The 15,523-nt window shown below is 53.4% G+C and overlaps 5 protein-coding genes across 5 annotated transcripts; 2 read left to right on the forward strand and 3 right to left on the reverse strand.

Annotated features, from left to right (window-relative positions):
• Window positions 1-1,885: 1,885 nt before the first annotated feature.
• AB675_3739 (uncharacterized protein) lies at window positions 1,886-3,556 on the forward strand (the record flags this gene model as incomplete). The annotated part of the gene is made up of 1 exon (XM_018143816.1): window positions 1,886-3,556. One exon carries the CDS (start codon window positions 1,886-1,888, stop codon window positions 3,554-3,556), a length of 1,671 nt encoding a protein of 556 aa, XP_017995255.1.
• A 1,436-nt stretch (window positions 3,557-4,992) lies between these two features.
• Window positions 4,993-6,135, forward strand: AB675_3740 (uncharacterized protein; the record flags this gene model as incomplete). Its single annotated transcript, XM_018143818.1, has 1 exon — window positions 4,993-6,135. One exon carries the CDS (start codon window positions 4,993-4,995, stop codon window positions 6,133-6,135), a length of 1,143 nt encoding a protein of 380 aa, XP_017995230.1.
• Window positions 6,136-7,739: 1,604 nt separating this feature from the next.
• On the reverse strand, window positions 7,740-10,006 carry AB675_3741 (uncharacterized protein; the record flags this gene model as incomplete). Its single annotated transcript, XM_018143819.1, has 3 exons — window positions 7,740-7,885; window positions 7,929-9,379; window positions 9,816-10,006. The coding sequence occupies 3 exons, from the start codon at window positions 10,004-10,006 to the stop codon at window positions 7,740-7,742; spliced, it is 1,788 nt and encodes a 595-aa protein (XP_017995242.1).
• Window positions 10,007-12,247: 2,241 nt separating this feature from the next.
• On the reverse strand, window positions 12,248-12,701 carry AB675_3742 (uncharacterized protein; the record flags this gene model as incomplete). The annotated part of the gene is made up of 2 exons (XM_018143820.1): window positions 12,248-12,385; window positions 12,432-12,701. The coding sequence occupies 2 exons, from the start codon at window positions 12,699-12,701 to the stop codon at window positions 12,248-12,250; spliced, it is 408 nt and encodes a 135-aa protein (XP_017995213.1).
• A 544-nt stretch (window positions 12,702-13,245) lies between these two features.
• On the reverse strand, window positions 13,246-14,826 carry AB675_3743 (uncharacterized protein; the record flags this gene model as incomplete). Its single annotated transcript, XM_018143821.1, has 3 exons — window positions 13,246-14,383; window positions 14,435-14,591; window positions 14,640-14,826. 3 exons carry the CDS (start codon window positions 14,824-14,826, stop codon window positions 13,246-13,248), a joined length of 1,482 nt encoding a protein of 493 aa, XP_017995243.1.
• Between the last annotated feature and the right edge of the window lie 697 nt (window positions 14,827-15,523).

The following is a 15,523-nucleotide window of genomic DNA, read 5'->3' on the forward strand; positions in this document are numbered from 1 at the left end:
AAGAGGCTGCTCGATCGGCGCAAGCATATGGTCGTGGTGTGGCTCCGAAGATACCTCAGTATCCGACGTACACACCACCCTCGCAGCCGTCGATCACGAGTACATACGATGCCTACGAGGCTGAGAAGAACAAGACGTTCAACAGACCACTGGCCTCGCGAAGCAAGGGCATGCAGTTGGGCAAGAAGAGCAAGACCACAGATATCTACGACAAGGTTAAGGCTGATATGCCTGAAATGGAGGAGCCTGCTCCTGTGCCGGCCGCAGCACCCGCAGCCGCTGCGCCTGCAAGAACATCGATAGAGGCATCCAATCCGATCCACGTCCTGATCGCCGAACAGCTGTCAACGACGCTGTCTCGTGATGGCGCACTGAAGTCATTCGAGGTCAAAGGAGATTTGCAGCTCAAGATTTCGGATCCCGCATTGACCAAGCTATCATTATCACTACTCGCCGATGAAGGACCATTGAGAGCACAATTCCGAACACATCCAAACGTCGACAAAAATCTCTTCAATACCTCAAAGACGATTCAGCTCAAAGACACTACCAAGCGATTTCCTCATAACAACAGCATTGGCGTGCTACGTTGGCGAGCCACTGCTCCAGCCGACACGCCTGACGTCCTGCCTATCACTTTCACCGTCTGGGTTAATCGCAATGACGACAGCTACACCATCACAATCGAGTACGAACTCACCTCACCTGAGCACGCACCACTACGTGATGTCGTGGTTACTCTGCCATACTCAACAGCAGAGCCCGAGGTCAAAACCTTTGACAGCATGTACGAGGTTACTGGCGACAGTCTGGAATGGAACATCGGAGCCATCGACGACAGCAATGCGTCCGGCAGCTTCGAATTCGAAGCACAGGTCGGTCCTGGCGGCGACGAAGGCGAGTTCTTCCCTATGACCGTCAAGTTCGAGTTGAGCAGACCATATATCGAGGTAGACGTCAAGAGTGCTACTCTGGTCGAGGAGGGTGAAGACATGAATTTCGAGAAGGCCTTGAGATGCACAGTGGATAGCTTTAAGATCGAATGAGCGGCTCAGCGAGGCTGTTTTCGTTAACAGATGTAGACGAGATCATCGGAAAGACTTGTAGAGGCCGCCGCGCCTGCACTTTGGGAATGGCAAAAGTCTGGTCACATCATTTTCTCCCTCGAAATCTTTCTATGTAACTAGTCCGATTGCTCGAGCGCGTCCTCCGCTCCCGAGCTCTTCTTGTCGCCTGTATGGCCATGGCTGCGCGTGTACTCTTCCAGAAGGAGCTTACCGTGACCTGTCTGGCCCAAGTCGGAATGTTCAAGCATGGTACTTCATCCGCCAGCCCGCCGCGGTCGCTCCCACTACCGGCTCGATCGCTCCTTCTTACCCCACTCGAATACGTGGAAAGCATCATCGGAAATGCTCTAAGATCGACTTTGAGGCCGCATATTATTGGCTACAATGCTCTTCCGACAGGCATGGTTTCACATTAAACAAGCTCTCGCCTCCAGATGCACGGGCGAGCTTAGGCTGTTATTGCCAACCTAAGGTCGTGTGTCGAAGATCTTCAATTCGAGGTGTATGCTTCTCTTCGTCCATTCTGTCGACTACTCAGGCCACATCTCGGCGGGCTGAATACTTCGTACCTTTCTCGTAGCTTTACGGATGCTGCCCCGTCAGCCAAGGTTGATAGATAAACCGCAATATCTAATCAAGACAGCCGAGTCGAACATCTTACGGAAGCACCACACGACCAACTTCTCACTTCCGGAAACCGAGAAGAGCTTTCTCGAATCTCAAGGATGATCAAAAGATCACTCAGAAGGGCCAGTACGCAGCCAGACCGCGGCGATGACCCTGGTACAGAAGCTGCTTTAGCAAGCCGAACGTCGACGATGCCTGCTCAGAGTAGTCGCCGACCAAGCCTGGCAACAATTTCGAAACGGTTGGGACGATCAAAGAAGTCGCAAGCCACTGCCAGCGTCGCCACTTCCTCGTTTGACAGCAGCAACAAGCTCGGTGACCTATTCATGTCGTTGCCTCATGACATCCACACTCTCATTCTAACACTACTCGACACGGCGGACATATTTGCTCTTCGTTTGACCTCGAGATCTATGAACAACCTCCTCAATGACAGTGCTTCGTCCATCACTAAAAGCGTTGTCGCCTCTACCGTTTCTCGTCATGACGTTCCACATGTCCCTAGGCTCTACCCACAGCCAGCCGGGAACAGCGACCTCACACACCTCCTTGCTGTCCTCCGGCGACAACATGTCATTAGGAACACAACCGACATGCTGGTCAGCTTTGTTCGCATGAAGATGTACATGCTCCGGACCCACCAGCAACGGAATAATCCAGTCCTCGATCTTGCGCAACATCCAGTGGCCACAATATTCACATCGACGCTGTGGTTCATCAACCACTTCTTGGAACACTACCGCCATCTGATACTCTCTGTTCACGCCTCAGCTCACATCTCAAAGTCGGCGCGATCTAGATTCTGGCCGTGCATGATGTGCGGCGACTCCATCATGGAGCTTGTGAATAGCTACCCGCAGAACATGCTCCTGCCGATATTCCACGTCTACCACCTCCTGACGATACATCTCAAACAGTCATCTCGAGCACCCTCCTACACTGGCACGATCGAGAGAGCTCTCCGCGGCTGGAGTCGCAAGCCGCCGGGATCTGAGCAACTGGCTATGGTTACACTTCTTGGCGGATTGGAAGAGCTTCGCCAGATTACTGTTTTGAAAGGCACGTACAACCAAAGACTGGAGACACTAAAGACGTTCCTGATCAAAATTGAGGAGTCTGTCGAAGATCAAAAAGTGCGCGACGAAGCAGTGGCGCAAGGGCCCAAACCAGTGGGTGGAAAAATGTTCATTGGACCAAAAGGTATCGAGAGGATAGAGCATGTCTACAGTGACGTCGACGATGCATCCTCGAAAATCGAGAAGGGCAAACTACGGGCGGAGGACGAGCAGTCCAGCTCGCCTGTCGATGCGATCCCACCCTCCACATTAACCGGTGATCTTACTACGTCCCATAAGCCCGCCCTACACTTGCTCTCGGAGGATGTGCTCAGTCTCATCCCTGCCCTGGAAGACCTCCTACTTGATCCGCTCCGCCGTCGCATCGAGTCTGAGGTCGTCGATACGGATACCAACAGGCACCTCCTCGACTTCCTGCCTGAAGAAGAACGGGAAAATGAGCTAGAGACGCCTTTCCTATGGCTAGACAGGATTGTCAGCGGTGAGGGCGGAATTGGAGGTGGAAGGCCTGGTCCAAATGAAATCGGTGATGCGGTACATGCCAGTCAAGGAGTCGACCATACAGCGAACGACACGGACATGCTAAGCCTTCTGCTCAATGGTGTTATGAGCGGCCACCAGACTGGCGCTGCGAGCCCAGCACAACAACCCCTTGCTCATGCTCCACCACCACAACAGCAGCAGGGTCCGCCGCCAGGGTATACAGCAGCAGGTCGATTGGCGTCTCAGGGGATGTTCAGCGAGTTTCGGCGGAGTGTTCTGGTTACCGTGGACCGCCACGACTGACAGGTTTCATACGATTTGCAACCATGGACTTGAACCTAGCTGAACCTATGATGACCTTTTGACGAGCATCGAAGTTCTCTACACTCATACAAAAGCCATGCATGCCTCTCATCTACAAGCCTTTCTGAGCTCGTGAGGCCTGCTGTACGTAAGATCCTCGAAAATTCCATGGACGTACGATGAGAGTGAATCAGTACCTAGGACAATGAGCAATGCTAGACAAAATTTCCGTGGCGATCTCGAATATAATTGCACTCGCTCATGGTGATGCCCACGAAACCGACGACACGGGTTTCGAAACCCCACAGACGGTGGGAAAACCTGCTATCTATGCCACCATTCAGTCAAACTCGAGGAGCGTGATCGTGTTACGCGTGTAATTGCCTGTGTACCTGGGTAGAGTGCCGTAAACTGTCGACGACAGGACATAGCCGAGACCGGATGACGAATCTCACTCAAGCCGGATGACAGAATTCATCTGAGACCGGGTGACTCAGTTCCCAATCCACGAGACCGGTTGACAAAGCTCATTGCTTAGTTCTCCTGACGATCTCGTGGTCAATAAAATGCTTTCTGCCTTGAGAAAGCTCATAGGCGGCGCTAAACGCTCGCTGATGTCTGTTTCTTGACAACAGATAAAGAAGTTGACCTGCCTGATCGAGATTTCTATTTGTCGCGCAATGAGCTCCTAGTGCACGGACCTTGCGGCCTACCCCTGCACTTTCCCCCTCCTCGGTCTTTGTCAATTGCCGTGGCCGAGGGCGGGGGTGAACAACCTCACTATCACAGCAGCTGCACCATGCAGTATCTCGTCCTAAGCCCACCGTGTTGTCGCCCCAGACCTGCCCCTAATACGAGCATTCAGGGGCACTCCAATGATGTAGGCTGCTCCCGGAAGCTTCGACTTCGAGCAGTCCTTCGGAGTTCCAATTCGGAGTGCAAGTAAACACATCGGAATTATTTTTATCGCAGACCGCTAGTCTATGATTTAATGCATGTCCCTGTCCGAGACGTCTCGTCGACTACGTCGTTGCTCTCCTCTGCATAGCGTTGATCTTTCTTTATCGTTGATTCTAGAGACAGCACCCACTTGAAGCAATTGACCCTCGAACATTGCCCAACATGCCGGAGCAGAACCCAGACCAGACGTACTATATCGCGACGCCATCAAGAAGACGGCAGTCCACCACAACTCGTATAAGGACTTATGGGAGAGCAAATGGAAGTTCCCTGTACGTTGCATCCAAGGCCAAAGCGAGCGGCCTCACATCACTTGCTGCCCTCGAGGCAGTCTTCTTCCTCCTCCTCCTCCTCCTCCTCCTCCTCCTCCTCCTCCTCCTCCTCTGTCCTCTCTCTAAACCCACGAGCCCAAGCCCACCCAACAGCACACTTCCTCCTTCACAGACCACAATGACTGACACCCCGCTCAGGCCAACATGGGCGTCTACCCCTTCATGTTCGGCACCGCCTCCGACTTCCAGCCCGTCGTCGACGCCCTCATCTCCAAAAACTTCAAAGAACCATACAACTGGGACGAGTACGCGCAAATGTACTTCCCCCGGGCACGAGAACTAGCCAAGATCGCCGAGGAGGCCGAAGCCAACGGCGAGAAGGCGAAAGCCAGCGAATACTACCTCCGCAGCAGCGCAGTGTGGCGCATCTCCCGCTTCCCCGCCCCACGGTCCGAACAGCAGAAGTTTGCGTGGCAGGAAGGGAAGAAGGTCTTCTACAAAGGCGCAGCCCTCATGGAGTACCCGATCCGCGAAGTCCTCATCCCGCACGCCCACGGCCTCGAGAACGAAGGCAAGCACGTCCCCGCAAACTTCCTCCTCCCGCCCACCGCCTCCGCCGAGTCTCCGGTGCCTCTACTCTCCATCATCACGGGACTCGACCGGCTACCGCACGAGCTCGCCGTCTGGCAGCGCGGCTTCCTCGACGCCGGCATCGCGACCTTGATCGCTGAGATCCCGGGGACAGGCGACTCGCCCGCCGACCCGCGCGACCCGACATCGCCTGACCGCCAGTATTCGAGCGTGCTGGACTGGGTTGCCTCGCAAAAGGAGGTGGATAGCAAGAAGGTCGTCGTTTGGGGGTTTTCTACCGGCGGGTACTATGCGTTGCGGGTAGCGCACACCCACGCCGACAGGCTACTGGCAAGTGTGAGTCTAGGCGGGGGCTGCCACCACATGTTCGACGCCTCCTGGCTACGTCAAGTCAACAAGCTCGAATACCCCTTCGACCTCGCCAACACCCTGACCTACAAATTCGGCTATCCCGATCTGGAATCCTTCATCGCTGAGTCCTCGAAATTCTCCCTCCTCAATGATGGAACACTGGCGAAGCCATGCACGAAAATGCTGCTGGTGAACGGCAACGACGATGAGATCTTCCCAATAGACGACATGTTTGTAGCGTTGGAGAACGGGATGCCCAAGCTGGCGCGGATGGTCAAGGGCAAGAAGCATATGGGGGAGCCGGATAGCTTTTTTATTATTCTGAAGTGGATTTATGGGCTGTTGGGGGTGAAGAGGGATATTATGGAGCATATGAAGACGCTGCCTTTTAAGCCGAAGTACTGATCGGGTGGGGAGAAGGAGGGAGAGCTCGGAGTGGGAGGAAGCGCATGATGTGAAAGAGCGCGATACGACGATACCGCGCTACCGCGATTCGAATCATCAGCGCCTATGGCTGTCCGAATGTGTCGGATCTCAGCCATGACGGAACATCAGAGCAAGCTCGATCGAGCCGGAGCTCGGAGTGCTCAAACAGGAGACCGAATTCTGTCCTGAGACCAAAAGAAGAGCAGGAGAACGGAACAATACAGTACGGTGTGCATAGCATAGTACTGGAAAGAATATAAGATGTAGATAGAACCGCGCAGTATGGACCAAAATCTTGAATTTGAAGGCTGTGATTCGCCTCATGTCACGCTGTAGCCTCCTTGGTGAGAGACGAACGTGTTCGAAAGGTGCACATGAGCTGCCACAATAGATGGCACTCCTTTCCATGTGCTGCAGATATCGTGGCTTTCACACCTTGTCACCTATGCGTTCATCTATACGACTGATGCAGCCATATGCCCCTTGCGACAAGAGAGTCTTCCGAAGGGCCCAAGCCCTGAACTTGCCTTCCGCCTTCCAGTCCATGCGAGGGTGCGGCACCTGCATTCGCCTGGCAGCCTTTTGACCACCTTCCGGACCTCCTGTTCTCCGAGCATTGGGCTGCCACGCCCATCTAGTAGCATGTAACCACAGATTGAAGTCTCGATCAGGCAGGCCGACTTCTCTCTTAGGGGGCAGAAAAGAGTGCCATGCCCACTCACCACTCACGTAGCTGCCACCTGTGCCGGAGTATCAGGATGCCGACCTGCCTTCAAGTAGCGTGCCGACGTCGCATCTCCTAGGATGCCGCTCTCCACCACCTGCATGCCGCCCTCACAACTAGGCTGCCGCCTGCTTGCGCATCAGATAGATATCCCTTTCGGGCAGCTTGACTTCCTCTTGCAGCCATCAAATTGAGTGGCTGCTTGCCACCCGACTCCTCGGCATTCCGCGCACTCATCTGGAAGCCACAAACTCATACGCCTTTCCACCTGCAGGGCAGCGAGACTGCTGGCTAAAGCAGCGCATGCTCTTTCAATGAACAGATAGAAGTCCCTATTGGCAGGTGACCCTCCTCCGCCGCAGAATTTCGAGTTCAGCGACGTTGATTGGGAGATGGTCATCTTTTTTCATTCTGAAGCCAGAGCCTTGCTGTGAAAGCCTTTCGTTCTGCGCGACGGATACAAGTCCCGAACTGGGCAAGAGAGCTTCCATTCTGATGTCCCGTGGCTTGCAGTATACGCTCGATGCTCGATGTTGTCTCGTGTGGAGACCTTCTGCTGCACCCACCTCCGGCCCGCTGGACCCAGCGTGGCAGCCTTCAGTGACAGAATAAATGGATATCCTGAGATGGATACTCTGAGACGAACGCCTTAGGATACATGTCCGGAGTGTGCCTTAGCGACCGAGTAACATGCAGTGTGCCATCATTCTCTGTCCCTAGCATTCTTCGCAAGCGCTTGGTGTGCATGTGTCCCGAAAATTGTCGCGTCGCACGCTCGGCCCGGTCGCAAAGCCTTTCAAGCGAACCACATTGATGGCATATTGTGGTTCCAAGCGCAAACGCCAGAAAAATCGCAATTTTATCGTCCAGTCGTGTGCTTCGTGATCTCATCCTTGCGTCTGTCATCGACTTCTCGCTCCAAGTCTTGTGTTTCATGGCTCCAGCCGGGTCGGACTCGTCCTTGTCGTCCAAAGATTATTCGCCGCCGCGCCACCTCTACCCAGCCTGTACACTGGCAGGGGCACCGTCCCGTTGTTAGTCGACTCACCCTTGACGATCGACTTCAAGTGCATCTCAGCCCGCTCAGTGAAGGGGTGATCGGACCCAAAAGCCTCGGCCGTCGCATCGCGCCCGTACTGCATCGTCTCGATAGCCTCTTGTTGGCGACCTAATTTCCGCCAGATCTCAGCCATGCCACGCAGGCACCGGACGTAGATCTCGCGCTCTTGAAGGATCGGCAGGTCCCTGCCGCGTTCGAGCGCCATCTTGAGTGCTTGTGCCGCCTCGACGTACTGGTCATTGTGAAAGTAGACCTCGGAAGTGCTTCGGAGCGCGTAGCAAACCTCGTAGTTGCATTTGCCGATGGTAGTCTCAAATGCGTCGACTAATTGCAGGAAGCGGACGGCTGCTTCTGCCCAGCGACTGCGGTTGATGAGTCCATTACCGAAGATTTGTACGACAGCGATGGTTTCCTGGTGGAAGTAGCCGATGCTGTCTTCGAAGAAATCGAGAAGTTTCCGGGTTGCGGCCTCTGCGACATCAGCTCGGCCAGTGTCGCAACTGCGGAACAGTGTCGCAATTTTGTAGACTGGCTTCTCTTCTGAGTTGTAGAAGGTACGTGCGCATTCGGCGATGTAGCCCAAGATTTGTAGGAGATATTGTTCGTTTCCGTTGCCATCATACCTCATGATGAGATCGAGGAGTAGAATCAGAAAGCCCACCTCATGGCCCTGTACTAAGTCGGGCACCATTTTCGAGGCTGTTTGGAACTCTTGGTGTGCAAGATCGTGGCTACCGTTGTAGAGATTCGAGTAGCCATGATATACGTGGGTGTGGAACTGGTCTGCAAGCCCTGATTCTGAGGATGCCGTCCATGGATTGGCGACGGACATACCACGCGCGTCGAAGAGTTCACGGTAGTGCTGTTGCAAGGCCTTTACCACATTCTGTATGTACCAAGCTTCCCGTGGCACTTTCGTCGGCGGAGGAACAACTGACTCCACGTCCAGTGTCCGAAATGCTGGCAGAGGCTTGAGTTCAGAGATGTTGAGCGCACCCATCAGCGCTACCAGTGTATGCTCAGCAAAATCCGTGGGCTTCGCAAACATCGGTATATGGGGTGGCGGCTTGAGTGAGAGTGCTGTAGGCTGATGGGACCCCGGAAACCCGTAGCCAGTATCAGAGCGAAATCCAGTGGCGGAGTCGCCGAAATCACCATTTGCGGACAGCGGCGTCCTCACATCCTCTTCATCGGGCGATGACACATTGGTATTTATCCGAGTCAATCCATCTTTCAGCAACGTCGTCGGATCTTTGATGCCTTTCCGGGCGAAGTAGTGCCATGCATCTGCAAGTGATACGGCACGACCACGTATTTCGTAGATCTTCGTCTTAGAAGCGCCCTCTTGCTCGCCCTGGCGGACTATCTCCAGCATTTCGTGCTCTTTTTTCTTCTTGTCGAGACCCCAGGAGTGCAGTCGGCTTTTGTACATTCGTTCACTGCGACACAATGTGTAAGTATACTTTCATTACGGCAACATGATGCAAAGTGGTGGCCGTCAATTCACGCCCAGAGGTGCCTCTTTCGATCAAGGCTCTCGATCCAGAGGTGAATGCTTCAAGGCACTCCGGTGTGGCAGCTCTCTGGCATGAGATTCGGTGGTATCCAAGCAGGAAGTCTTCATCCAGAGACATCATCTTGGACCTCGAAAATGTTCGGAAGCTTGTGCTTGTCAGGACCAGCCTCGAGCATCTGGCTTTAAAGCGTCCGAATCATAGCGACGTTGTGAGTGCATTTCTAAGAACGTCCTCCAGCCCCTTCTGATGTGTCGGGATGCATAGATTACAAGTCGACATAGCTGACCACGACCTGAACACCTTCGACCAGATTTACACTTCCCATCCGGGAGTCCCGCACATAAGAAATTCAACTCACCTAGGTGTGAATCCATATTCCCTCTCGAGATAATCACGGACCTCCTTGAGCGTCCGACCCTCGTCGAAGTACATTTTGGTAATGGTGGGTCGGTGAATTTTCCATTCCTCCGTGCTATACGAATTTGCTGTCCTTTTGGTGGATTTGCCCTTCGGGTCGCCTGAGGCCTGTTCATTCTGCAGATCTTCCATTGCCGGTCTTCCATGAATTTCTGCGTCAAGAGAGCCCTCTCTGGTGATCATGAAAGATGTGGATGTTGGGTCTGATGAGGGCCGTCTTTGTCACGTATAGTCGTCCTCGACGTTGCTTCCAACCTGGATGACGCCTAGAATGTGGATTCGTCTGTGACGTCGAGTCGCGCAGAGAGTGATATTAATGGCAGCCAGCAGCAGGGATCTGCCATGCGATGATATTGCGCGGAAGTGATATGCGATGCTGCTGCGATGAACAAACGCTTAAGCTGCTAAGGTGATGAAGTTACAAACGTCATGCCGTTCAAATTGCTGGTAATCGAATGTCGAAAGAACAGTTTTGAAGTGATGAAACCCGTGCGGATCGAGACTGCCTTTCGATGCTTAGGGTTGCTGTCCACAGCTGGAAGTCACGAATGGCTTGACACTTCAGCTGTTGCCGGTTCTTGCACAGCCCGGGAGTTCGGCGCCTAGGTACTCGAGAACGGCGACTACTGCAAAGTGCGGGGTCGTCTGTGTCGAACGCGATGTCGTCCAGGTCTCGCGACGATAGATCGTTGCGATTTCCCAAGATGTCGTCGGTATGTTGATGGTCGGAGGAGTTACGATCCGAGGTGTTGCTGGCTGACCTTCGAAGTATCTACGACCGACCCAAGATTGCCGGAAAAAGCTTTTCGGGATGGCCGTTCGCGAGTGGTGCTGACAGGATGTTCTTTTGCGCCCGCACGAGAAAGGAAGCAAAAGTACTGTTGTAGTATTCCGCGGTAACCAGGATTGTGAAACGGGGGAACGGTCGAATAACAATCAACACGGACTACTTTTGCGCGACGTGTGATTCCTGTAGTCGCAATTTCTGAGCGGCGGTCCAGCTTACATACATTCATGCATGGAGCGAGTACGAACGAGAGTCCACGTCCCTGCCCTCCCTTTAGTGTGATGCAACTTGGCTGAACTTTCCTCTAAGGATCAAGCCAGCGTAAATTCGGATTTCGTGGCAACAATCCTGGCTGTGAAAGTGGGTGCACGAACAGACCATTGCTGGGTGAGTCTAGACGATTTGGATTCCCCAGCAAATCCACTCGGGTCCTGGAGGCCAAGGGTTGCTCTAAATGCAGCCACAACAAGAATCACACCACGAACGCGGCGCCCATCGTCCGAGGTTCTCAGATATCTAATAGACCGAGTACGTGGATTATTCGTGGCTCGTATGAAGAACCTCGCGTGGGAGTGAACACGGGTCGCTTATTCGTCATTCTTGCCCGGTGGTGTCAGTGCCAGCGTCTCGATCTTCAAGTGCACAAGTCTCAAGGGATCGACTTGAGGAGCTAGTCATCTCAGACCGCCTAATCCAGGGCACCCGCAGCGAAGGTTTCCACACACGGGACCAAGATCATTTCGACAACGACATCATCGAGCCTGTTGTCCACCGCACTCCTGGTCGACAGCAGTATGCAGGTCGCAGCTGCTCCGGGTCTTCTTTTCCAGAGACCTGGAAGGTTCATTGCCTCCCTGGGCATGCTGCAGCTTGCTTGTGCGTTTTGCTGCGCCGCAGTAGTCATCACGTAATACCACCCACGGATGGCCACTGGCTCGCTGGGTGTACCCTCAGAAGAACCTATCCACCGGCTCTTATTTTTGTAGGTACTTTCTGGGGTGGGTGTGCCAATGACAGGCCCGGAAGTTTGGGTTCAAGCTACGGGTGATCTAGCTTTTGGGGCGTTTCTGGAAGGAAACGGTCGATATTCAGGCCAAATTTCGGGCATCCTGCTTCAACTCTAGTGGTATGAATAGTCCTTTCAATATAATCTGCTACTCGTGCTTTAACATCAATACATTCTTTGCAGACATTCTGCTTTGGGGTACGAAGGTAAGTAGCGATGTTGGCGCCTGTATTTTTGCACATGATCGAGCTCAAAGATGGTGCGTCCGGCTAGCCCATTCCGGGCGAGGACTTCTGTATATGGTTCGAGGTTTGCAGTCTTCTGGTCATCGTGGCAGCTTTTCTTCCTGCTCTTGACTCTTTGATATCGCGTCAGTGGTGGTACACATGCCTCTTTCTAGTTTCGGCTGATGACGACGGACTACCTTCCCTTCCGGTAGCTCGGTCCGAATGGGGTACGTACCCGTTGTCTGGTCGTGCTGTCTTGACTCTTGCTCATCATCGGTTGAATATGTCCGCTGTGATGCGTAGTGCCTTGATTCAGTCCATGTTTGATGAAAGTGTAATGGCCGGAAAGTCACTTAGCGACGATTATCAGACGTACCTTCCTCGCCACGACTCATGCCCTCGAACGAGTACCATTTCACCTCGCCGCCATCGAGCATCTTTGGTGTTGCGTAGACAGCCCTATCTGGGCCAAGGCTTTTGTAGAGGCGGTTCTGGTTGAGATTGTCAGATGGTTGTTGTCAGCCAAGATATACCTACAACTTGTGACCATAGCTTCTTGTTCACTTCCTTCGACAGCAGCATCGTCTTCGTGTCAAAGTATTGAATTCGAGGCAAGTCATGGTCTATGGCTTGTTTCGATAGATTTGCCCAGATTGTCTCACACCACACCTTTCGGCCAGTGTCTTCTGCCGAGAGATTGGAGAAGGTCGGTTCGGCGACTGATGCAGCATCGGACTTCTGCTTGTAACCAGTGTAGCCACCATACACCTCTAAGCCTCGCACTGGTGGGATCGTATTGGTCGCCATGTCTCTAACTCGATAATGCACGATGGCGAACGGGAGAATTTTGATGTCAGTGCGAAGAAAGCTGAAGTGTCAACGGATAAGACACATCCGAGCGGAAGGTCTGGAACACTGCTTACCGTAAGGGCAAATTGCAGCCGCGAGATCCCCTTTCCACGCCTCAAGCATGAGCACGATCGTTACTTTTCACGTTGTCGCCACGAATCGTGTCAAATTTCTTCCATTTGTGCAGTATCGCTTGATGCGAATGAACTAGCTACAAAGAATCGTTCTGGTGAAGCACATGGCCACCCACTTGAAAATTCAGAAGACAAAAGTTTCCCCCGAAAGTGCATGTTGGTCCGACCTTCCCTCGATCATTCCTCGCAATGCGACCATCATATGGGTGTAGAATAGAAGTGAATATCGCTTCGTGTGGCTAGCTCTTGCAGCTGTGCAAGGCCCCCGTCGTTGAGTCATTTCCGTCATTCACTCACTTAACCAACACACACATCCGTAAGCCAAGTACGTATACTGGTCTTCTCTTTAGTACGAGTCATCAGTTCGACTAGACGTGTACTCGGCCATGACCGTGACGACGTCGCTTGACGGGTCCGGTAGGCTCTGTGCTGTTGGCGAACGGCGCAGTCGACGTCGCTTCCCCAACCAAGCTGGGCCCGACAGTCACGGTGACGACCGTCTGGAAAACGACAACTTCAGTAGTCTTGTTGCCATCGACGTGATAGTAGGTCCAAGGTGTAAGCGTACTGGAACCAGCGGTGCTGCTCACATCCGCCGAAGTGGTCGGAGCTATCGTGGAGATAGTAGTGTCATTGACTGGAGATGGATCAGCCGTCGAAGTTGGTGAAGCCGTGGGGCCACTGCTGATGACGGTCGGCTCGATGGATGAGGTCTCGACTGGCTTGCCAGGCACAGGCGCATATTCTGGTCCACGATAGATGCCCACGTCGCCTGGAAAGGTAGCAACGTAGTTGACCTGCTCAGCCTGAAGAACCTCTGGAATGTTCATCTTGCAGTTGACGATTTCTTCATCTGGCTTGATGTCCAGCACAGGACAAGCGCTCTGCTCTCCGCTGCTGTTTGGGTGTGTGCATTCGGTGTTGTCAATAGCAGCCTGCAAGACTCCGTCCTCCCAGCCGTTGATGAAGTCGGCATGATAACCAAAGCCAGTCGGATCGCCGTTAGCAAAGATGTATTCGCCTTCCATGCCCTTGAAGAGTGGAGTCCAGTAGATGGTCTCGAAGAACAGCGGTGGCAGACGCGTATCGAAGCCTGAAGGGCAAGGACCATTGCGAAGCATCGGAGGATATGCGACGTGGTCAGCGTGGTTCTCAGTGTCGAGATCACGACCATTCCAGCACGACGGGAACATGATCTCAGCACGAACTCCATCTGTGCAGTTGTTGTCGATAAGGGACTTGGCTGGTAGACCGTGGCGCGCAAGAGAATCCTCGTTATATCCCGCATTGTAATGGAGGCAGTTGAAGCCGAGAGCATATTCCATGATAGCCTGCTGTTCAATGTCGTGCTGCGTCCAGGTATCCTTGTAAGGAGGTTGGACTTGGTTTGCTGTGCCGTTGTAGAATGCGCGCTTCATGTTGTTGCCGGCGACCATGCGAAAGCCGGGCGGAAAGGCAACGATGGCGTCATCAGGTCGGTCAGCAGGTCTCTCCGTAAAGTAGTAGCTAGAATCGTTAGCGGAGGAGCGCAAGATAGCGCGCGTAGCTTAAACGTACACTGTAAGACCACCGGATTTTGGGACCAATTCAAGAGTGCCGTTGGCATGTTTGAAGTACAGATAGGGAGACCAATAAGCTGACTTGTCTTGACGGACCGAACAACTAGTGCAGTCGGAAGCAAGAAGGGTGTTGTAGTCGACGTCCAAAGCCATGTCTGAGTTTCGTTAGCAAACGCGATGGCACACTGGCGGACGAAACTTACTCTGAGCGCCGTGGATACCATGACAGTGGGCCGAAGCCTTGCCGGGAGTGACGATAGGATCGATGCGACCAACTCCGACCTCACCGTGGCAGAGGTGGCGGAAGAAGGCTTCGCTGTCGCCTGCATGTAGTGCGATCATCAGTGATACAATCACCACCAGCCCGGCCCGGACGCGCTCGAACAACATCTTGCTGATGTGCCGGCCGTAGCCACTCCTTGTGCTCAAGAGTCACACTGGTGTAACCACTCCTGTGAATGCGCTGAAAGATGCTTTGAGGGCGACTAGTAATACTTTGTCGCTTTTGAAGTCGCTCGCGTAATAAGTGGGTTGTCAAAATTGTGTAGAATTCTAGCGCGTCTAGCGCGTTTGTACCTCGCTGTCGCAGGACTTACTCACGTGACTGATTGTGACTGACTGACAACGGTGCCAAGAGGAGTTGCCGGGACAGCTGGTGCAGGGCACTTGGATGATTGCAGGCTGGTAGAAGAGGCGATTGATAGACACGAACCGATGACAGAGCGTACACACTGCCGGAGTGTGCTTCTTTCGTGTGTTATGAAGAGGTCGCTGGGAGGTCTAGCTTTATCTCTTGGTGGATGTACTTCCAAGATTTGCTGAAGAGGGCTACCACGGCACTTGAAGTTGCAGACTAGCTGACGTCCTGAGCCAGACTGATTCTTTGTTCTGAGCAAGCCGGGCTCGTTGTGTCTGATTGTCCGATCGCTCTGTCGCAGATGGACGCTGGGCGTGGTTTGCCTCGTCTGCCGCAGGTACCCGTGGAGGCGAACTTTCGATCAAAGGAGTGACTAGGGTCGGATTGGGGGTTGTAGGTTGCGACTAAGGATGTAGCGACAGTTTTCAACGCAGTGTCAGATGGATGGTT

Source organism: Cyphellophora attinorum (assembly GCF_001299255.1).
Source record: "Cyphellophora attinorum strain CBS 131958 chromosome Unknown Contig42, whole genome shotgun sequence".
Lineage (NCBI taxonomy): Eukaryota > Fungi > Ascomycota > Eurotiomycetes > Chaetothyriales > Cyphellophoraceae > Cyphellophora > Cyphellophora attinorum.